At 40.5% G+C, this 24,990-nt stretch overlaps 1 protein-coding gene across 2 annotated transcripts in view; it reads right to left on the bottom strand.

The window, feature by feature from the left end:
• The window catches only part of LOC127456496 (uncharacterized), a 77,554-nt gene that overhangs the window by 16,082 nt on the left and 36,482 nt on the right, over positions 1 to 24,990 (bottom strand). Inside the window, exon 3 of one of the 2 annotated variants that reach the window (XM_051725022.1) lies at positions 9,850 to 16,185. The exons of the other annotated variant lie outside the window; for it this stretch is intronic. Within the exon in view, the coding sequence (XP_051580982.1) occupies positions 14,644 to 15,729 (1,086 nt within the window). The 5' untranslated portion in view covers positions 15,730 to 16,185 and the 3' untranslated portion in view covers positions 9,850 to 14,643. Of the gene's footprint in view, positions 1 to 9,849; positions 16,186 to 24,990 lie in introns of those variants that run through there. 2 annotated transcript variants of the gene reach the window in all.

Here is a 24,990-nt window from a genome sequence, read left to right as displayed (position 1 = left end):
AATGCTAAATAACACAACACAAGGGTTTCTAAGACATGAAGAACAACAAATTTACAACAACTGGACTCTGCAAGACTTACTTGAATAAAGCAGGGTGTCTTCTTAATTAAATCTCTTAAGCATAGGAAATATGGTTTAAGGACTGACTTTCGGTCTGCAGTTATTTTCATGGCAAATATTTTCAAAATTGTCAGAAAAAAACAGAGAAAAGGGGAGGGAATATGCATAGAAGTGACGGTAAGAGAACGAAGAGAACTTGAGAAGTATTACAAGCCCAGCCCTAGATTTACATAGCTGTTTATGCACAATCTGAAAACTATATGGGAATTTAGTCACATAAAAGAATGGTTTGCCTGCGGAAAACATAAGGTATAAGGCATGCAGTAAGACAAGCAAGGTCAGAAAACAGAAAGAAAGGGAACGAGAAAGAAAGAAAATACCAGAATCACTGAAGAAATAAAGTGAAATTAAAGAATTATTCATTGATTCAAGATATCCTTTTTTAGCTCTTTGTACACATCTGGGTTTTTGATACTGGAAGGTTTTTGTGAAATGCAAGGGTTTTGGTACCAACACAGGTATTGCTGAACAAAATATATTAGTTGCAATATATTCTATGGCATTTAATTAATGGTGTGAAGTCTGGCTTTTTCAATGAATTCTTAAACTTCATAGTTATCTTTGCGATAGAAGGATGAGGCATAAGCAACGGGTGAGTAACCATTACCAACTATATATTATGATCAAATGTGGATGATACAGGGAGGGTTGTTGTTGGTGTATAGAGTTCGGGATTTGGGGGATGGATAAGGAGTGGCTGGCATCTATTTTTTCTCATATATTAAGCAATTATGGCCTGAACCAATATAGCCTAAAGAACCATAAGACACGACTCATGCTCCAAGTACCCCCCTCCCCCACCGAGGTGAAAAAGATTTTGACTATGAAAGATTTTAAGAGCACAAGCGTTACGCGCAGGGCAATGCCTAAAGCCATAAGTGCAAAGTCAATGGGCATGGCCATGAAGTTTTGGTATTTTCGAGCAAGCATGCGCTAAGTCTAGGCGTAAGTGGGTTTGGCGAAATTGCCCATTCAAAATGCATGGGATGGGTCAAGTGCAATTTAATTCTGAGGTTCTTCTCCGGTTATTCCAGTGTCTGCGTCATATTATATAGTCCATTCCCTCAAGCACCAATGATTTAAATGAAGACAGCACATTAATAAGTGTAAATGCACTGTATGCAATGAATTAGAAGAATTTAAAATTACGTACTTTTATGCATTAACTGCATCCTTGATGAATGTCAGGCATATTTCTATGACAGCGACATGCTCCTTTTAAGGCATAGAAAATGTGATTCTCGTTAGAATTTGGATGTATGCTCCATTAAATTAAGTAATTATTATTAAGAATTTTCATCTACTAACACAAATCATGGCTAGTATTAACAGTGCAATCGGTGCGCACTTCAGTTCTACAGATCGATTCTGAAAAATTTAATTCATTTATTGAAACACGAAAAAATGAAACCAAAAATATTTCAAAATTCAAATTACAACAAATGAAATGAAAATATAATAAAAATAACGAATTGGTAAAAAGAAAATCATACTAAATCCAAACATTTTACTCTCTCCAACTTCTTCCACTGGCCCCATTTATAACGACAGTTGGAAAATTACTAGTCAAAATTAAATCATAAATACAATTGTAAATATACAAGAATAATAATACATATAAACATAACAACAAAATAATAATAATTGAAATAATAAAACAACCTCTAGAAAGTTTAACACAAATCTCATAATTATTTGTTTCAACAAATGGCTTCAACAGTGACTGAATGGACATAATTTGATGTTCTGTACTTTCAGAATTTGGACATGAAATGTATTACCACCTGCTGGTGAAATCTCCAAACTGCAAATGCTGTAACTGAATTTGGACTTTGTGCTGAGTTAAGAGGTGGTATTGAAACATCTTAGCACAATGACATATTTCTTAGGAAAATAGCACATTTTGCTTTGCGCCACTTCATTTACATAGTATACATCCTCAGTTTGCACGCCTCCACCCACACTCCCTCCCATACCCACTTGCACTTTGCACTGGCACGAAAATTGCACTTAGAATTAGCGCTCTCACGAAAATTGGATTAGACGTTGCACATTCACAAACACAGAGCCCCTGATTATATAATACATGTTGATGATTTAATAAAAGTTATTATATGGGAGACAGGAGCTAGTTGACACTCCTTTACTTTTTTTTTTTTTTTTTTTTTTGGTAAAGTCAATTTTGGTAAATAGCCACACACCTTGAAGTCTTGGCTATGAAAGGGCTATTGAACATTTCCACCATTACCGCCCCAGAAAAAACATACAGTTCATAGTGTTGTTACACTATATGGGGTGAGCTGTCACAATGGAACCTGCCATTAAACTAGCGGTGTAGGTTTCTTGTAAACAAAATCTGCATCTCTTCAACTCTATGCCTATATTAAACAATCTATTATAGGCTTTCAGCCAAATTTAACAAGTAAAACAATTATGAAACAAAAAAGCATTCATGAAACACCAAAATTCTATTAATGTAATTTAAAACACGTGGCAACCTGCCCTGACTTGACTATGAAAAATTCCTTTTAGAAAATAGTTCAAACTTTTGCTTAAAATCTACCTTCATTATATACTGCAGTTAACCCGTGCTTGAATCTACTCCAGTGTGATTTAATTGTGTTAATTTGTTTACACAACAGCTAAAGCAAAAGCCTGTTGGTAAGGAATGCTGGCGGGTTTGGCTGCCATTCCTCTCGCCGTTTGTTTATTTATTTTTATTTTTTTAATGGTAGCGTGGGTTCTGGAGTTTTGCAGTTTTAAAGATTAATAATCATTTTATTATTCCCTGCTTGCGATGTGGTGGATAATTTTATGCACTTGGACTGTTGCTTTTATCTGTGAGTTTTCTCCAGTGGAGTCTGCCCAGCTGTTGCCTTGCCAAGGATCTACATCTTCTTGGGATTGCTGTGGACGTCAATTCACCGAGCATGGTTTTAAGGTACACCTCAAGCCAGCTACTGAATTTAAAATGGAACTATTATTTGGCGAAGAACACACGTGAATTCTGCCGAGGTGTTGGATTGTTGTGACCCAAGTGCTACATCCATTGGAGTTCAGAATGCAGTTATGTCCATTCATCTTCTCCTGCCATCTCTGTACCTGTGTTTTGGCATAAAGCTGAAAGACAGTTTTATACTGGTGCTAACCTCAACAATTTATCTTTGCTTCTCCGTTTGGAGTCCTCATCGTCTTCTTCAGCATCTCAGAGTCTGGTAAAACGGAGTTTAACTCACGCTCTGTGAACAACAATGCTCTGCTTTTATTGGACATCATCACAGACAAAAAAATAGACTTCTTGTGTTTAACAGAAACATGGCACACACAAAATGATGGACTTCTTTTTAATCCGATTACTCAAGATGTATCTTGGACTCAAGATGGCGCCGAGTATGGCTGCTGCCTTGTGAGTTCCGACACAACATAGTAATATTTTGTTTGTTTTGTTCACAATTCTTATGTTTTTTGTCTTGGATGTTGTCTGCCTTATTGTCTACGACAGACAAACACTTTTGGACATTGGTTCAGCAATCTCACACCATAAACCGGACTTCACATTCCTCAATGCCGACCCGCTGTTTACAAACACGCAAGCGGAGCCCTTTGTCTGGGCAGCACGGCCGCGGAAACGCAAAAGGAAAAGGGGAAACAGAGCCGGCATTCTCATCAGAGTAAGACGCCGCGCAAATCGACCCCCGCTACCCACTATTCTACTGGCAAATGTTCAGTCTCTGGATAACAAGCTCTGCGAGCTGAAAGCGCGGATCTCTTTCCAACGAGATACAAGGGACTGCTGCATTATCTGCCTTACGGAAACTTGGATGTCTGCGGAGATTCCAGACTCAGCCATTGAACCCGTGGGGTTCTCCGTGCACCGAGCGGACAGAGCGAAAGACCTCTCAGGTAAAAGTAGAGGTGGTGGAGTATGTTTTATGATCAACAAATCCTGGTGTGATCAGAGGAACGTACATTCTATCAAGTCTTTCTGCTCTCCTGATCTGGAATTTCTCATGCTTCTGTGTCGACCATTCTGGCTACCAAGGGAATTCACAGCGGTCATTATCACAGCTGTGTACATTCCCCCACAAGCCGACACAGACCGGGCACTCAAGGAACTGTATGGGATTATAAGTGAGCAGGTAACCGCGCACCCTGAGGCTGGGAGATGTTCCGGTCCGCCTCTGATGACGACATCGAGTTTTATGCTGATAGCGTAATGTGTTTCATCAGAACGTGCGTAGAGGACGTGGTTCCGACCAGAACAATACGGATCTATCCGAATCAGAAGCCATGGATTAATAGCGATGTTCGCACGGCACTTAATGTGCGGACCTCCGCTTTTAATTCAGGGAACGCGGAGGAGCATAAACAAGCCAGTTATGCCCTCCGAAAAACATCAGAACAGCAAAACGCCAGTACAGGAGCAAGATTGAAGGACAGTTTAACACCACCAACTCTAGAAGCATGTGGCAGGGAATTAACATCATCACGGACTTCAAAGGGATTAAAAACTCCGCCATGAACACCGCTGCCTCTCTCCCGGATGAGCTAAATACTTTTTATGCTCGTTTTGATCACGTCATCAGAGCATGCGCGAACCAGCTGGCTGGTGTTTTTACAGACATTTTCAACCTTTCCCTCTCTTTGTCTGTAGTCCCCACATGCTTTAAAACATCCACCATTGTGCCTGTTCCAAAACAATCAAAAATAACTTGCTTAAATGACTGGCGTCCTGTTTCTCTGACCCACATCATCAGCAAATGCTTTGAGAGACTAATCAGAGATTACATCTGCTCTGTATTGCCTCTCTCTCTTGACCTGCTGCAGTTTGCTTACCGAAACAACTGCTCCACTGATGATGCCATTGCATCTACAACACACACTGCTCTCTCCCACCTGGAAAAAAGAACACTTATGTGAGAATGCTGTTTGTAGACTACAGCTCAGCATTCAACACCATAGTGCCCTCCAAGCTTGATGAGAAACTCCGGGCTCTGGGATTAAACAGCTCGCTGTGCAGCTGGATCCTGGACTTCCTGTCAAGCAGACGCCAGGTGGTTAGAATAGGCAGCAACATCTCCTCCTCACTGACCCTCAACACTGGATTCCCACAGGACTGTGTTCTCAGCCCACTCCTGTATTCCCTGTACACACATGACTGTGTGGCAACACATAGCTCCAATGCCATCATTAAGTTTGCTGATGACACGATGGTGGTAGGTCTGATCACTGACAATGATGAAACAGCCTACAGAGAGGAGGTGCACACTCTGACACACTGGTGTCAGGAGCACAACCTCTCCCTCAATGTCAGTAAGACAAAGGAGCTTGTGGTGGACTTCAGAAGAAAAGACAGAGAACACAGTCCCATCACCATCAATGGAGCACCAGTGGAGAGAGTCAGCAGCTTCAAGTTCCTGGGTGTCCACATCTCTGAGGAACTCACATGGTCCATCCACACTGAAGTCATTGTGAAGAAGGTTCATCAGCGCCTCTTCTTCCTGAGACGGCTGAGGAAGTTTGGAATGAACCGCCACATCCTCACACGGTTCTACACCTGCACTGTGGAGAGCATCCTGACTGGCTGCATCTCCGCCTGGTACGGCAATAGCACTGCCCACAACCGCAAAGCACTGCAAAGGGTGGTGCGAACTGCTGCCAGACACATCATCGGAGGTGAGCTTCCCTCCCTCCAGGAAATATATACAAGGCGGTGTGTGAAAAAAGCTCGGAAGATCATCAGAGACTCCAGCCACCCGAGCCATGGGCTGTTCGCACTGCTACCATCAGGTAGGCGGTATCGCAGCATCAGGACCCGCACCAGCCGACTCCATGATAGCTTCTTCCCCCAAGCAATCAGACTTCTGAACTCTTGATCTCCCACGATCAAATACATCAGCACTGCACTTTATTACCCTTACTCTTATATCTCACACCGGACTGTCATAAATTATATTATTATTGTTATATTCTCTCTTAACAACTGACTATCAACCGACAGCCTGAATGTCAATACAGTACAATACTGTACATTCTACATATATATATATATACTTTTTTTAATATATTTTTATTTTTTATTTTTATTGATTAATGTGTATCTATATAGTGTGTATTGTATACTGTACAGTGTATGTTATTATTTGTATATTGTTGAGTGTAATTATGTGTATAACAGATGTTTAATTGTGCTGTGTTAATTTGATGTTATTGTAAATTGGTATATGTCTCACCTATGTCTCATCACTGTCACGACTGCTATGTTGATCGGAACTGCACCCAAGAATTTCACACACCATTGCACTTGTGTATATGGCTGTGTGACAATAAAGTGATTTGATTTTGATTGATTTGATTACTCCTACGGACTATGGATTGTTTGATATCCTGTGACTCACCAGAAGAGGCCGGGATATCACTGTGATACATAAACTGCAATATAACGTAAGCACTGTGTCTGTGCCATAATTGACTTCATTTGAATGCCTTGTTCTGAGTATTTATGCCCCTCATGCTACCACCATCGCTATAGTCTTTAGACTTCCAAAGCCAAATAAAGCCTTTATGTCTGAGTTTGCCGATTTGCTGTCTATGTTGTGTCTCCTTATTTTGGGTGACTTTAACATACACATTGACCAAAATAAACTCTGTGTTTGCCAAGGACTTTCTATCTTTATTGGAATGTTTTAATTTTACTAGGTTTGTTAATGGTCCTACTCATAACATAGGTTACACCTTAGATCTTATCATTGCTAATGATTCTTTTGCGTCTCAGTTTTCACCTGCTGACATTGGACTCTGTGACTATTTAGCCATCTTTTTCAATCTGGAATTGCCCCTTTGAAACATTCAAACATTCTCTTATTTTTAATTTTCGAAAGTGGAAATCATTTGATCAGACCAACTCTGTTGTTTCCTCTTTAGGTTGATTTTCATCTACTGTTGCCCTTGTGGACACAACTTCTCCGTTATATAATGTTCTCGTTTCTAACTTGGATTCCTTTGCTCCTTTAAAATCTAGAAATATTTCCTTTTCGCATTTTGCTCCCTGGTATAAAAGCAATCTGCGCTATATGAAGGCAGCTTGCCGTAAAATGGAGCATAAGGGGTGTCTTTCTGGGTTAAACATATTCCACCAAGCTTGGAAAGACCACTTATGTGATTATAGAGCAGCAATTGAATCTGCCAGATCTTCATATTTTTCTCAGATTACTGAAAATAACCATAGCAATCCCAGACATCTCTTTCATACTTTAAATTGACTGCTCAAAGTTAACCATGTCACCACATTGCCTGTCTCACATCAACTATGTAAAAAGTTCCATATTTTTTTTTAGTTCCAAGACTGACAATGTCAGTCTTATTCTTATTAAACTTATTCTTCCTACTCCATTTGCTCTTCTGCTTCACCGCTCTGTTTATGTAGTTTTTCTGGCACCCCTCTCTCATATTTCTCTCAACTTGACCCTGATTTGCTTAGTAAAGGGGTATCATGCATGAAAGCTACCACTAGCATACCAGATCCTCTCCTTACTAGTTTATTTACATCTTGTTTCACATCTCTGTGTCCGGCTGTTCCCAGTATAATAAATGACTCCCTGTGCACTGGTGTTGTGCCTGCAGCATTTAAGATCGGTGATGTAACTCCAGTTCCAAAAAAGTGAAACATGGATTTGGACAACTTCAACAGCTTTCGTCCTATTTCAAATATCTCCTTTCTTGCAAAAATCTTAGAGCATGTTGTTGCCTCTCAATTACATAATCACCTCACTATTAAAATCTTTTTGAGCCCCTTCAATCTGGTTTCTGAAAACTCCACAGTACTGAAACGTCTTTGGTTAAGGTTACTAATGACTTGCTGATTGCTTCAGACTCTGGCTCTCTTTCTATCCTCATCCTTGATCTCAGTGCTGCCTTTGACACTGTTGATCACAATCTTTTACTCACCCATCTTGAAACTGTCTTTGTTGTCTCTGAGATTGCATTAAGCTTGTTTAGATCTTATCTTGCTGATCGTAGGCATTTATTTTATGGGTGGCTGTAGGTCTGAGATTGGTTCTGTTTACTCTGGTGTCTCCCAGGGTTAAATTTTAGGCTCCTTTTTAGTATTTACATTTTTCCTCTTGGTGAGCTCTCTATAATTGTTATGCAGATGACACACAAATCTACATCCACTCTAAACCTTACCATAATGTGGCAGTCTCATATCTTTCAAATAGTATTTCTGAGATAAAAATGTGACAATTTTCTTTGTCTTAACATTAAGACTGAAGTTATGCTTCTTGGCTCTCCTCACCAGCTTAGTAAAGCTGGCTCTTCAATTGCATCTGTCGATGACTCTGTTTTTGAGTTTCAGAGAAAACGGAAAAATCTAGGAGTTATATTTGATGCGAGTTTGACATTTGATCCACATGTGCAGAATAATGATATCCTTTTTTATCTCAGAAATATTTCAAGAATACGCCCTATGCTATCTTTCTATATCGCTGAAAAACTGATCAACACTTTTGTTTTTTCACCTATTGACTACTGCAATGCACTTCTTGCTCATCTCTAAATTTACAATAAACAAATTGCAATTTGTGCAAAATTCGGCAGCTAGAATCCTGATTAGGGCCAGGACAAGTGATCACATCCCTCCTATCTTGGAATCCTTGCACTGGCTCCCTATCAGTTTTCGTGTTGATTTTAAAATTCTCATGCTCACTTATAAAGCTTTGCATGGTTTGGCTCCTGAGTATTTTTCTGAGCTTTCAACCCTTTACACCCCAAAACATAATCTCTGCTCCTCCGAATCTGATCTCTTGGTTGTCCCTCAGACTTGTTTACATTCTATGGGTGACAGGGCTTTCTCTTCTTATGCTCCTAAATTGTGGAACTCACTTCCAGCTGATATAAGAGAAACACAGATTTTAGGCATTTTTAAATCTTTTCTTAAAACATATTTCTTCAGGATAGCTTTTACTTGACTATTTTATTTTTGTATTCTAATTTATTATTATCTGTGTTTTGATATGCATGTTTATATACTATATTTGTGCTTTGTATTATTAAATGCTTATGTTTTTACTGTGTAAAGCGCTTTGAAAAGCTATATAAAAATAAAGTTTATTATTTTATTAAAGCAAAAATACTGTTTGATGTTGGAATTTTGGTTTGGAGAAGAGACTTCACAAAAATGTAACTACATTTAACTTAAAATTTAATTGTTTTGAACTAGGTGTTTGAAACCAACATACAAAACCACTGCAAGGGAAAACACATTTGTCTAATTGGACTTGAGTTAAACTTACTGGGATATACCCCTTGTGACAACTTCCCTGTGATAGTTACAGTAGCCCTGGGCTCCCCTAAACAGAAAGAGTTTATGGTAAAAATGGGGTGCCAAAACAATTGTCACAGAAGAAAGTTAAGTGAGCCTTTACTTGGGATAACTCTTGAACATTCATTTTATAACATTTATAAAGACAGTTTCTAATGTTTGAGGATGCTTAAAGTTAAAACAAATTATCAACTAATATGTTTGCTTTGAACATTGTGTTATTCCTGTATGGTCCTATTCAGTTTGCAGTAGCCTTTCAATTACATTAACACCACAAAAAGTATTCATGTAGTCTCAACATAAATAGATTAAGTAAACTTCCATTTTACAAGTTTAAATGGATAGAATGCAATGAAATGAAGTTGTGACAAAATATTCTAGAATTGTGTTTTTTTTTTTTTTTTTTTTATTAAGTAAATTGAACAAGCATCAAAAATCCTTTTTTTTGAGTGTAGTCAGGCCATGAGACAGAGTAGGGCTGCATGATTTGGACAAAAAGTCATTGCGATTATTTTGAAAAATATTGTGATTTGAACTGCGATATGATAAACCAAAAGCAAGTACATGATTCCTTTTGACCAATATTTGGTAATATTTTGCCCATGTTCTACTGCCAATAAAAATACCTAGGCTACTCTTTGAGGGTTCACACTTGAGTCCTCTTAACAAGAATCAAATTCAGACCTTTTCACTTCAGCCACAAACACTGTAAATAAAACAATGCAACAAAGAGAAAAAAAAAAAAAAAAAACAGTGAAGCGTGATACATTCCATTTCTTCCCATCATCTAACAGTTAAGTATTTGGACCACATCTCCACCTCACCAACAGTGGATCTGTGTACTTGGTTGAGCCTTTGTATACAAGCTCTGGTTTCTTGATGTGTACCCAGTCCTTTTCCTTATATTTTGGTACTTATGCTCTGCTCTTTTTATCAGCATACTCTTTGCTGTTTGTGTGTCACAGTGTCTTTAACCTCAATATAGTTCTTTGTCTCCTTGCTGACAGGCAATACATTCAATTTAGTAAGCATCTTATGGCCACATAGGAGTTCAATTGGTGTGGCCTATGTGGTAGCATGTGGTGTTGCATGGAAATTATACTTGAACTTTGTAACAGTCAATTTCCAGGGTTTCTTTTCCTGAATTGCAGACTGAATGCACTGTTTCAATACTCTATTAAATCGTTATTCTGCCCCATTGACTTGTGGATATTATACACTGGAATGCACATGTTGGATATCACGCTCCTTCAGAAAGTCAGCAAAAGCAGTAGAAGTCAATTGTGGACCATTGTCTGACACCAAGTTGTGTGGACTGCCTTCTCTACTGAAGATTACGTTGAGAAAGTTTATGACATCTGTTGTCACTTGCAATGCAAAAGCTACTTCCAGCCACTTGCCATATCACCTTGTAGCTCAAGACCAGTTGCCCACTGAAGCTAAGCAGGGTTGAGCCTGGTCAGTACCTGGATGGGAGACCTCCTTGGGAAAACTAAGGTTGCTGCTCGAAAAGGTATTAGGGAGGCCAGCAGGGGGTGCTCACCCTGTGCTCTGTATGGGTCCTAATGCCCCAGTATAGTGATGGGGACACTAGACTGTAAAAAGGCACAGTCCTTTGGATGAGACATAAAAACTGAGGTCTTGACACTCTCTCTGGGTATTAAAAATCCTAGAGCATGTCTCATAAAACAGTAAGGGTGTAACCCCAGTGTCCTGGCTAAATCCCCCCCATTGGCCCTTCTCAATCATGTCCTCCTCCTAATAATCCCCATCCACTAATTAGCTCTATAAATCTACTCTCTCCTCTCCACCAATAAATGGTGAGTGTACTGGCACACTATAACTGCTGTTGCATGGATGCTGCACACTAGTGGTGGTTAAGGAGTGTCCCCTGTTCACTGTGTAAAGCACTTTGAGTGTAGTGTCAGAAAAGTGCTATATAAATGTAACATTCATTCACTTGCTTTAGTAGTCTAGCAGCATTATGTCATAGCGACATTACCATGTGGCAGACTCAAATGGTCCTACAATATTGATGGCAATTTTTTCCCCATGGACCACTAGGTAATTCCACAGGTATGAGATGTGCAGGAGTGGGCTTGGTCATTTTATCGTTCAACTGACATGTCAAACGTGAGGCATTTAGATTCTCTACACTTCTGCCCATCTGTGACCACCAGTAGAGTTCACAAAGCCTTTGCTTGGTAAGTACAATCCCTTGGAGCTAAATTGACAAGTATTGTATGCAGTAACAGTGGAACAACTAGACAGTGGTCACCACGCATAATTAATGATCCCACATGTGAAAGTAAGGTTCTAGTTATTGTTGCACCTCCTTTTTGGTCTTAGGCCAACCCTTCTCTATCTGTGCACAAAGTTGTGCTAACTGAGGGCAGCTCTCTGATGAAGCAGTGAACTCAGAGGCAGACAAGGTAAGTTAGAAACAGTGGCAACCATTTCTTGTTCATATTTTTGGTCACCCGTCTCTGGTAAAGGGATTTGGGAAAGGCAGTCTGCAGTTGTATTGTGTTTCCCAGGGCGGTATTTGACCTCATTTGAGTAGCACAACAGATGAGCTGACCACCTAGCAATCTGCATGCCAGCTCTTCCTGTGCCTTTGGATGCAAGAGTTGTGGTAAGGGCCTGGTGGTCTGTACACAGAACAACGTCAAGTCATTTTTATGTGTATAGCGCTTTTCACAACACACATTGTTTCAAAGCAGCTTTACAGGAAATCATGCATTAATAAAAACAACAAAATGAAACTGTAATACCTATAATGTCTTACAGTTATGATTGTGTAGTTTGATTAAATATGATTGTAAAATGTGTATAGAAATTAAATAAATAATAATTGTATTTAGAACCCCTGTGAGCAAGCTAAAGGCAACTGTGGCAAGGAACTCAAAACTCCATAATATGTTAGTTAATGGAGAAAAATAACCTTGGGAGAAATCAGACTCACTGTGGGGGCCAGTTCCCCTCTGGCTAAACAATATGAATATAATGCTAATATTAGTTATTTGTGTGCAGTGCAAGTCATGGCTTTAAATCTGTAAATTAAGTAAAAGTTAAGGTCCAGTGTTTTAAAAAGAAAAAGATAGCATCACATAGATGCATTGCCCTTTGTTAGTTGGCTGATGATGGCATTTGTTAGCAATTAAATGATAGTCTATGTATTCCATTTCAGAAGTGTAGTCCATCAATAGACAAAGGTGATGCAGGCAGAGATAAATGATGAGGTGCATTGCAGTTCAACCTGCAGGGCATTTCGGTGAGGTTCGGTGGGGTCCATCATAAGTCCAAGGTTCAGGCAGTGGCATATGAAGTATCAGAATCAGAATCAGCTTTATTGCCAAAATAAAATGAATTTGTCTTGGTGACAGGAACTTCCAGTGTACAACAATACAAAAACAGCAGCAAGACATAGATAATAAAAAATAAAAAATGGTCAAACACATACGTACATACACACACAGACACACACACACACACACACACATAGTGCAATCTAATACAAATCTGTTATCTGTTATGTACAGAGCAAATACAAATCTGTTATGTACAGTGCAAATGTTTTTTGTTTTTTTTTTCCCCCAAAGGAATGAAATGGCAGAAGAGGTTGGATGTGTTGGATAATTATTTAAAAAAAAAAGACCAAACTGTGTATTGCACATAGTTATTGCTCAATGGGGCAATTTAACTGTTGATGAGATGGATAGCCTGGGAAAAAAACTGTTCCTGTGCCTGACAGTTTTGGTGCTCAGAGCTCTGAAGCGTCGGCCAGAAGGCAACAGTTCAAAAAGGTAGTGGGCAGGATGAGTGGGGTCCAGAGTGATTTTTCCAGCCTTTTTCCTCACTCTGGAAGTGTATAGTTCTTGAAGGGGGGGGGGGGTGTAGGGGGCAACCAATAATACTCTCAACAGTCCGAATTGTCCTTTGTAGTCTTCTGATGTCTGATTTCATAGCTGAACCAAACCAGACAGTTACTGAAGTGCAGAGGACAGACTCAATGACTGCTGAGTAGAACTGTATCAGCAGCGACTGTGGCGTCAATGTGTGTCTCCCACTTCAGGTCCTGTGAGATGTTAGTGCCCAGGAACCTGAATGACTCCACTACTGCCACAGTGCTGTTTAGAATGGTGAGGGGGGTCAGTGTTGGGTGTTCCTCCTAAAGTCCACAATCATCTCCACCATTTTGAGCGTGTACAGCTCAAGGTTGTTTTGACTGCACCAGACATCCAGCTGTTCAACCTCCCTTCTGTATGCAGACTCATCGTCATCTCAGATGAGGCCGATGACAGTGGTGTCGTCTGCAAACTTCAGGAGCTTGACAGAGGGATCCTTGGTGATGCAGTCATTGGTGTAGAGGGAGAAGAGTAGCGGGGAGAGCACACATCCCTGGGGGGCACCAGTGCTGATGGTACAGGTGCTGGAAGTGAGTTTCCTCTGTCTCACAAGCTGCTGCCTGTCCGTCAGAAAGCTGGTAATCCACTGACAGATAGACATGGGAACAGAGAGTTGGTGTAATTTATTCTGGAGTATAGCTGGGATGATGGTGTTGAAAGCCGAACTGAAGTCCACAAAAGGATCCTTGCATATGTCCCTGGTCTGTCCAGATGTTGCAGGATATGATTCAATCCCATGTTGACTGCATCATCCAGAGACCTGTTTGCTCGATAAGCAAATTGAAGGGGATCTAGAAAGGGTCCAGTGATGTTCTTCAGGTGGGCCAACACCTGTCTCTCAAATGATTTAATGACCACAGACGTCAGGACGACAGGTCTGTAGTCATTAAGTCCTGTGATTTTTGGTTTCTTTGGGACAAGAGTAATGACTGAGCGTTTGAAGCAGCATGGGACTTCACACTGCTCCAGTGATCTATTGAAGATCTTTGTGAAGATGGGGGCCAGCTGGTTAGCACAGGATCAAAGACATATTACGTGAGACGCCATCTGAGCCTGAAGCTTTCCTCGTCTTTTGTTTCCAAAAGATGTGGCTCACATCATCCTCACAGATCTTAAGTGCAGGTTGAGTAGCAGGAGGGGGAGGATGGGGGTTGCAGGAGGTGTTGGTGTTTGTGTGAAGTGAAGGTCAGAGTGGGTGTGGGGTGTGAGATTGGGCCTTTCAAATCTGCAGTAGGACACATTCAGGTCATCAGCCAGTTGTTGGTCCACCACAGGGTTGGGGGTAGGAGTCCTTTAATTTGTGATTTGCTTCATGCCACTCCACTCTGATGCAGGGTAGTTAGCTGAAAACTTGTTTTTCAGCTTCTCAGAATATCTTCTTTTAGCCACTCTGATTTCCTTGTCCAGTGTGTTCCTGGCCTGACTGTACAAGACTTTATCCCCACCCCTGTAAGCATCCTCCTTGGCCTGACGAAGCTGCCTGAGCTCTGCTGTAAACCATGGTTTGTGGTTGTTGAACTTTAAATAAGTCCTAGTAGCAATGCACATATCCTCACAGAAACTGATATATGATGTAACGGTATCTGTGAGCTCGTCCAAGTCTGTGGCTGCAGCCTCAAAAACACTCCAAACCATGCAATCGAAGCAGGCTTGTAGTTCCCGCTCTGCTTCAGTGGTCCATCTCTTTACAGTCCTTACTACTGGCTTAGCTGATTTTAATTTCTGCCTGTAGGTTGGAAGAAGATGAACCAGACAGTGATCAGAGAGTCCCAAAGCTGCTCTAGGGACAGAGCAATATGCATCCTTTATTGCTGTGTAGCAACGATCCAGAATGTTCCTGTCTCTGGTGGGGCATGTAATGTGCTGTTTGTATTTGGGCAGTTCACGTGTGAGATTTGCTTCCCCAAGAATAATAATAACCGTGTCCGGGTATTGTTGTTCCGTGTCTGTGATTTGATCAGCCAGCTGTTGCAGCGCTGCATTCAAACACACGTTTGGCGCGATATACACACTCACCAGAATAAACGAGGAAAATTCCCGCGGCAAGCAGAAAGGCTTACAGTTAATAAAGAGCACTTCCAAATTAGGACAGCACATCCTCTTTAACATTGTTACATCTGTACACCAACTTTCATTGATGTAAAAGCATGTTCCACCGCCTCTCGTTTTCCCCGTTAACTCCGCGATGCGATCTGCTCTGAACAGCTGGAAGCCTGGCAGGTGTAACGCGCTGTCCGGAATGACTTCACTCAGCCAGGTTTCTGTGAAGCACAAGGTAGCAGAGGTTGAAAAGTCCTTGTTTGTGTGGGTGAGGAGATGTAGTTCGTCCGTTTTGTTAGGAAGAGAGCGGAGATTCGCAAGATGAATGCTTGGCAGCATTGTTCGAAAGCCCCGCCGACAGAGTCTGACCAGCGCACCGGCTCATCTTCCTCGCCTGCGTCTCCTGAACAACAAAGCCGCGCCTCCAACTAAAATGTCTAGCAAAACGTCTGAATATTCAAAAACTGGGAAACGACTGTCTGGTATAAGCTGTCGAATGTTCAGCAGTTCATCTCTGGTAAAACCGACTGGAAAAAGATTACTAAACACAGGACAAACAAACAAAAACAACAAAACAATAGGAGTGCTCCACACCGAGGCGGTCATCCGTGGCGCCATCATGATGTATTACAGTTGGAGTTGGCATCAGTTCATCCTCTTAAGTCAAAAAACCAAAGGGATGTCTGGCTAGCACTGGCTGAAGTTTGTCGTCATCTCTCAGCGACACGTAGCAGTGGAGTCCGACACCAAGCAGGAAAGGAGCTGGATCTGGCAGGTAACCTTGGGATATGAATCCTGAGGTTGAGACATGGAAACAAATATAATAATAGCATAGATGCCATTCAATTTTATGCAGAGTTATGATCATGATGAATGTTTCTGGTTCTGGCAGATCTAACTACATCTGCCTAATTGTGAGTTGATGGACAAATTAGGTGTATGCCTGGCTAAATAGATGAGTCTTTAGTCTAGACTTACTGAGTGAGTGTCTGCATCCCAAACACTGTTAGGGAGACTATTCCATAGTTTAGGAGCCAAATATGAAAAGGATCGACCTCCTTTTGTGAATTTTGATATTCTGGGAATTAAGCCAGAATTTTGTGATCATAATGAATGTGACAGAATATAGCATTTTAGAAGGTCACTTAAGTACTGTAGAGCTAGATCATTCAAAGCTTTGTATGTAGTTAACAGAATTTTAAAATGAATATGAAATATAACAGGTAGCCAGTGTAACGACGATAAAATTGGGCTAATATGAGAATTTTTCTTGGTTCTAGTCAGCACTCTGGCAGCTGCATTTTGAACCAACTGAAGTTTATTTATTGAACTTGCTAGACATCCTCCCAGTAATGTATTACAATAATCTAGTCTTGAGGTCATGAATGCATGAATTAACTTTTCGGCATCAGCAACAGAGAGCATGTGCTGTAAATTTGATTTTCAAAGATCAGATTAGTATAAAATATAACACCTAAGTTCTTTGAAGACGACGATGTAACAGTACATCCATCGAGAGTCAAATTATATTTTAGCGGTTTTTGGTCCAATCATTAGTACCTCTGTTTTGTCTGAATTGAGTAGAAGGAAATTTATGGCCATCAAATCTTTGATTTCATTGATATACTATGTTAATTTGGAGAATTGTGAATTTTTGTTGGGTTTAGGAGAAATATAAACTTGGGTATCGTCGGCATAACAGTGGAAACGTATTCCATGATTCCTGATAATATCTTCCAGGGGAAGCATGTAAAAGGAGAAAAAGTCCTAAAACTGATCCCTGTGGCACTCCATACTTTTCTTTGATCTGACAATTCCTCGTTTACACATACAAAGTGGCAGTGGTCTGATAAATAGGACCTAAACCATGCTAATGCAAGCCCACTAATGCCAACATAATTCTCCAGCCTATTCAAGAGAATGTCGTGATCTATCGTGTCGAAGGCAGCACTAAGATCTAAAAGCACTTGAATAGAAATGCAGCCACGATCAGATGATAAGAGCAAGTAATTTGTAACTCTGATTAGTGCAGTCTCTGTACTGTGATGGGGTCTAAATCCTGACTGAAATAGTTCATATCTTCCATTTCTTTGTAGAAATGAACAAAGTTGGGAGGACACTACCTTTTCTAGTATTTTCGACATAAATGGTTGATTTGAAATTGGCCTGTAATTAGTCAATTCTCTAGGATCAAACTGTGGCTTCTTAAGCGGTTTGATAACATTTTAAAGTTTTGTGGGACATGTCCTAAGGATAGCGAGGAGTTCATAATATTAAGAGGAGGTTCTGAGATTACTGGGAATAACTCTTTAAGAGCTTAGTTGGTATTGGATCTAACATACATGTTGTGGCTTTTGATTTTGTTTTTAAAGTTTTGTTAGCGCTTCATGACCTATGACAGCGAAGGATTGAAGTTGCTCGTGAGCAAAATTATGAGACACTGTTTTCTGAGGTGCTGTGACAGTTGATTGCATAGTTCCAATTTTATTTCTGATTATTTCAATTTTATTCATAAAGAAATTCATGACGCATTTATTATTATGCTGTGACGGAATATCTTGTTCAGTCGATGCTTTATTCCTAACCAATTTAGAAACAGTACTGAATAAACACCTAGGATTGTTGTGGTTATTTTCTATGAGTTTGCTAAATATGCTGACCTGGCAGCTTTTAGTGCCTGTCTGTAGCTATTCTTCCACTTGCTCTCCATTTTCCGAGCTATTCTCTTGAGAGCATTTGTGTTATCATTGTACCACAGTGCACAGCTTTTTTCTTAATTTTTCTTTAATCGTAGGGGGCGACACTATCAAGAGTGCTAGAGAAGACTGTATTTATATTTTCTGTTATTTCAACAAGTTCTTCTAGGCTTTTTGGCTTAATGAGTATGTGAGACAATTCTGGAAGATTATTAGTGAAGCTATCTTTAGTGGTTGAAAGAATAGTTCTACCTGAACGATAGCGTGGTGTAGACTGAGTGACATTAGCTGATCGCAACAAACAAGAGACGAGGTAATCATCTGAGATATCATCACTCTGTGGTTGAATTTCTAAAGTATCAACATCAACTCCATATGACAGAATTAAATATAGCGTATGATTATGGTGATGATTTGGTCCTGTCACTTTTGTCTGATGCCAAGAGAGTTGAAAATATCTCAAAGTGAATGTTGAAGTCAACAACAATTAAAGCTCTAGCTACATTAACTACTAGATCAGACAGAAAATGTGTAAATTCACCAAGGAAACCAGAGTAAAGCCCGGGTGATCTGTATACTGTAGTAAGGTCAAAAGACGACAGATTTTTTATTTATATCCGATGGTGTCATTTTAAGCATTATTAGTTAAAAAGACTTAAGCTTATATCCTGTCCTCTGAGTAACACCAAAAACGTCACTATAAATTGTGGCAACACCTCCTCCTTGACCATTCAGACAAGGCTCATGTTTGTAACAATAACCTTCAACTAATATATTCATCCGGTTTAAGCCAGGTTTCAGTCAAACATAGCGCATCCAAACTATGAGCTGCAATAATTTCATTTACAATTAGTGCTTTGGTAGAAAGAGATCTAATGTTTAGTAGCCCTACCTTCATATGATGTTTATCTTCATTTTTTTAGTTTGACCTTAATAAAAAATTTCTAAATGATTTAGTAAGAGTTTTGTGTTTGATAGTTCAGGGAACAGACACAGTCTCTATATGATATCTAGATGATACAGTCTCTATGTGTTGTAGTTTATGTGACCTATGTGATGTCTCAAGGCAGCTAGCAGACGTTCAGATTAACCAGTTTGTCTACTTCCTGACCTGGGCCCCAGTTAGTCAAATACTATCATTATTAAGACTATGAGCCAAATTCTCCCCACAGTCGAGTACTTTCAGCTAGAGAAAGAGTTTGGGAGGCAAATGCTACTATGCGCACAGTACCATCTGTATGAAATTGTGAAAGAACACCTCTAACACCGTAATCAGAAGCATCAGTACTCACAAGTTGGCAATTTAGGGTAAAAAAAAAAAAAAAAAAAAGAGCTAGAATGGGGCTCTTGTCAATGATTTCTTTCAGGATGGCAAAACTCTGTTCTGCCTCATTAGTCCAAAGATAGTTTATGACAGTAGAAGTTCTCGAAATTTGATGCCACATTTCTACCACGGTAGCATAATCTGGCAGGAACTTACTATACCAGGAAATAAGACCCAGGAATGACCACAGTGAGATAGTGTCGTGGGAAGCAGGTGCATGTTCAATAGCCGTTAAGTTATCAGAATCAGGCTGCAGAACGTCTTAGGATATTGTGTGCCCTAAAAATTTCAGGGTCTGCACGTAAACATTACATTTAACCACCCTCATCCAGACGGTGCAGTACAGATCTCAAATGAGCAGCATGTGTGGTCTCCTTGTCATAAATAATTAGGTCATCCAGGTAGACTTGAACACATGGCAACCCATGCAGTATGGTCACCATAGCAGCACGGCCGAAGCCAGTCCATTTGGGACACGCTTGTAATGGAACAACCCCTCCAGAGTGATACATGCAGTTAAAATCATGACTTTCAGGGTGTAATGGAACCTGGTAGTATGCTGAGGCTAGATCAATAGTTGAGAACATTGTCGCCTCATGCAGTTCTGCAAACAGTTCCTCTATATGGGGCAAGGGGTGACTATCTACAACTATAGCGTTGTTAGGCTCCCTTAGGATGAAGCACATGCAAATTCCTTCTCCTTTTTTCTGTGTCAATATTATTGGGGATACCCATGGAGATGCATCAACTTGCTCAATTATGTCATTTTCCAACAGGGTTGAGTTCATCTAAAACAGCCTGCCTGACTGACAATGGCAATCTCTGCAATTTTTGCTGAACAGGTACGACATCTGCTTTCACTTTAACTTTGTTCATGAATCCAGCAAACAGCATGCACTGGTATTGTTACAGGGTTCTTTTTTGTGACCACCGTATAATCTTCAAAACAGCAGTGGAGTGCTTTCACAAGATCCATTCCTAGCAAATGTGATCCTGACTTCACCACATAAAATTTACCCACTGCTGTTGAGACGTCTGCGGAGAAACCAGAATGCACCAGAATGGTCTCTTTAGATCAGGAAACTAGTTTTACTGTTGCTGCATTTAGGGTGCATAAAACAAAATATGGCAGAATAGACACTGGGCAGAATGGACACTGATGAGCCCATGTCAACAATTAATTTCAATGCATGATATTGTCCATCATCTGCTTTAATTTGCACACAGCAGAGAATTTTGTCTTTCAGCCATTGGTTCAATCATGTATATAACAGTGAGCTCTGGTATGACAACCTCATGCACTGGTTTCTGTGTTGATGAGCAGCAAACTTTAGCAAAATGTTCTATTTTTTCCACAGGAATAGCATTCCGCTTTGGTCGCTTGACATGAAGGCTTATTTGCCAGGTGGTTTGTGGTTACGCTATGGTAACATGAGTGGCAGTGTCCAGATTTTGCAACGGCACGGTCTGATGCAGTATGAGAGGCAGGTGTCTTTTTGTCCATTGTGGGCATTTTACACTCCGATGTCTCTGTATGGCCTGTACATATGAAGTATGTGAAAGAATCTCAGAGTTCTTTAATGCCGTTTCCATTTGCACAGCTATGGAGACCGCTTTATTTAGAGTAAGGTCCGGTTCAAGCAAGAGTCTGACCTGAACGTGTGCACTGGCCGCTCGCTCCACCAGCTGGTCGCGTAGCATTTGTTCTTTCATATCGCCAAACTCTAATGCAGCCGAAGGCTCCCATAAAGCAGTTAGATACTGATTAATAGTTTCATCAGCCTTGTCTTAATTTTTACTGCTTCATGACAACATTAACGGCAGGAATGAAGTGTCTTTTCAGTGCAGCGACAGTCCTGGTGTAAGTATTGCCTGTGTCTGGTAAGGTATAAACAGTCTTTATCCTTCTGTACCCAAGGCATGTAGCAAAACAGCACATTTTCTTTCCTTCAGCTATGCGTCACCAGTAGCATAGATTACAAAAAGTAAGTCACACGGAGTCCTGGTGACGCCATGCGAAGGGCAGACGTGTGAGAGACAGCTCTGCGCACTTTGCTAATTTTTAAAATTATTTTCACAATATAATCTGGTGAAATTCGATACACCCAGTTACACATTTGCTGTTTGAGGTAAACAAAGAAGTCAAAATCCTCGGGCTCTGGAGACATTAAAAGACACTTATGGGTTCAAGATGAAAGCCCAGACAGGCCTGTGGACCGGGGACTCGATTTGGATGGCGCGGCGGGAGAAGGAATCCATCGTCAACTGTCCAACATGTCGGTGATGTTGACGAAGGTACTTGCGGACTTGGAGGATCTCGCTGTAATACGTCGATCGATTATGGCGATGGAAAAAAAAATTCTCAGAGTTAGTCACAAGAGTGACGGATGTTGAGAGACGAGTCAATTATTTGGAGTCATCGGAGAGGGAATTGGCCGCTAATCTGCCCGCAACCAAAGTTGATTTGGAATGTGTTCTTGAAAAGCTTGAAGATATTGAGAATAAAAGCCGCAGGAATAACATTCGAATTGTTGGAATTCCTGAGCATGAAGAGGGCAGAGATTTGGTGAAATTCCTAGATGAGCTTTTCCAGAGTCTGCACGACATAACAGGCCACAAGCTGGAAATTGAGCGAGCTCACAGAGTCCCGGCTCGCAGATCTGCTGAGGGAGACAGGCCCCGATCGATTCTGTCCCAATTTTTTAATCATCCGATAAAGATCTCGTGTTGCGCTAGACGAGGAGCAAAGGAAAGCTTTCTTGGAAGAATTACAATATTTTCTTGTTCCCAGACTTTGCGAACTCGACAAGTGAGAAACGCAATCGGTTTAAGGAATGAAAGAAACTCTTACATCAGCGGAAGATCACTTTTGCTCTGATGTTTCCAGCCAGACTGAGAATAAACACCAAGGATGGCAGCAAAGTATTTACATGTCCCAATCAGGCAATGTCTTTTATTGAAACATTGGGTGAGTAACCATTGGGTGTTTTTCTTGTGAGTGGATTGACTCACTGTACATACTCTGGCTTTCGGAGGAAGCTGGGCAGCATTTTTGTTTCCTTTTGCATTGGCTCCGCCGAGCGGCTGGAGTTTGTTTTGTAGATTAACGCTTTTCCTTAAAGAAACTTTTGCATTGATGGAAGATCACTTTTACAATGAAGTTCCTGGGCAGATTGAGAATAGACACAAAGGATGTCTTTTATAAATTTGGCGGACTGTGTAAATCATAGGATATACTTTTATGTGGTCTTCAAGTGAATTGACTCTTGACCATCCGAGGAACCGGGATGCGTGTTTAGTTTCTTACTTTTGTGCTGGTTCCGCCTAGCGGTTGGAGCTTGTTTTGTTAAATAACACTACTTCGGGACAGTTATGAACAAATTTGTCAGTTCCTTGTCCTTATGCCTCCTGTTGGTTGGAATATGATTTGTTGAGTATTTTTGTAGGACATTGGATTGATTACATCATCTGCTGCACTCATCAGCTGGCTCACTGAAGATTCGTTTGTCTGTCCGAGGAAAATGAATAGCTTTATATCGTCTGGAATTTGTTTTGTGAAGGAACACACCTTCGAGACAGTTCTGTGAATCTAAATGTTCTTTGTGTTTATTCTGCCTATTGGCTGGGGTTTGTTTTACAAAAAATTTGATGTTATGTAATTTCGCCTTATAAATCTGTGAGGCAAAATTGAGCAATCCGATGGCAAAGTTGTCACGGGGGCTCTCGTAGGCGTACATGGACTCTTTGAGTTTAAAGGGATTGACGCCGGTTGGCGCTGTCGTGCGCTGGGTTTATGCGCATGTTTTATTTTTTTCTGTTTGTTTTGTTTGGGGGGGAAGTTCAGGGTTTTATTGTTGCATTAATGTTGAAATGTGGTCTTCATAATTTTGTTTTTGGCCCACAATTTATTTTTTCTATTATATCAAAATGTCAAATGTTAATATAAGTGTACTATCTCTCTCCACATGGAATGTGAATGGGTTGGGGCACCCCATAAAAAGAAGGAAGGTTATTTCTTTTCTTAACCGTAAGAAATATGATATAGTGTTTCTTCAAGAAACGCATCTTTCCCCGCAGGAAGCTGAAAATTTGGGAAGATATGGGGTGGACATTTTTTCTTTAGTGCTGGCTCAAGTAAGAGCAAGGGAGTCATTATATTGGTAAATAAACATTTACAATTCAAATGTCTCAAACAGTTTAATGATAAATTAGGAAGAGTCATTATTGTTTTAGCAGAAATTCAGGGGCAAAGTCTGATTTTGGCTAATATTTACTCACCTAACGCTGATGATCAGGGCTTTTTTATAGATCTTGAAGGGATGTTGCAAGCCGCTGGCACCCCTCATGATATAATTTTGGGAGGAGACTTTAATCTCTTGATGGACTCAGTCCTTGATCATAGTGAAGCAAAACTGTGTAAGCCCCCTAGAGCAACACAGATGCTTCACAGGGTGTGTAAAAATCTTGGTCTTACAGATATTTGGAGTCTTTTGAACCCATCTGGTTCGGGAGTACATTTATTGGTTGGATTAAGTTACTTTATAGACACCCTGTAGCAGCGGTACAAACAAATTGATTAATTTCAGATTATTTTACTCTGGATAGGGGCACCCAGCAGGGTTGCCCTCTTTCCCCATTCTTGTTCTGTCTTGCCCTGGAACCATTAGCAGCCCGATAAGAAAGGAGGATGATTTTCCAGGGGTGGTGGCAGGAGGTGTGGTGCATAAGCTTCTGCTTTATGCAGATAATATTTTATTATTTGTCTCTGAGCCTACTAGATCTACGCATTGCCTCCACAGAATTATTAATTCCTTTTCCAAGTTCTCAGGATACAAAGTCAGTTGGTCTAAATCCGAAGCTTTGGCTCTGATAGCGTACTGTCCAGTAACGGCTTTCCAGCTGGGCGCCTTCCAGTGGCCCCAACAGGGCATTAAGTATTTGGGGATTTTATTCCCAGCAAATTTGTCTGATTTAGTTAGTGTTCATTTTGACCCTTTAATAAAAAGGTTTGAGCGCGATGTGGGCAGGTGGGCTTCATTACATCTATCGATGATTGGGAAGGTTAATGTTATTAGAATGAATTGTATTCCAAAATTTAACTACCTGCTACAATCTCTCCCTGTAGATGTCCCCTCTCTTATTTCAAACAATTTGATAGCATAACGAAGTCCTTCATTTGGAATGGTTAATGTCCCAGATTGCATTTTATTAAGTTACACAGGCCGATAGATAAAGGTGGGCTAGGCCTACCCAAGATTTTGTTTTATTACTATGCTTTCAGTCTCAGACATTTGGCTCATTGGTCACTTCCACCTGAGAGAGCCCCTCCCTGGTTTGTTATTGAACAGGCAGTTCTTGCCCCTATTTCACCATTACAAAGCATCTCTATCAAACTAATCGGAAAAGTTAAGTTACACCCCGTTATTTCGCATTTACACTTGGTATGGACTAAAGTGTCCAGATGGTTTAAATTGAATACTTATTAAAATGTTGCCTCGAGCATATGGCTGAACCCAAGATTGCGTATTGGCAAGTCCCCTTTCTGCTGGCCAGGGTGGATTGTGAGGGGGGTTGCTATAA

Source organism: Myxocyprinus asiaticus, chromosome 18, assembly GCF_019703515.2.
Source record: "Myxocyprinus asiaticus isolate MX2 ecotype Aquarium Trade chromosome 18, UBuf_Myxa_2, whole genome shotgun sequence".
Taxonomy (NCBI): domain Eukaryota; kingdom Metazoa; phylum Chordata; class Actinopteri; order Cypriniformes; family Catostomidae; genus Myxocyprinus; species Myxocyprinus asiaticus.
Note: the sequence above shows the minus strand (reverse complement) of the source record. Positions and strands in the feature narration are given on the sequence as shown.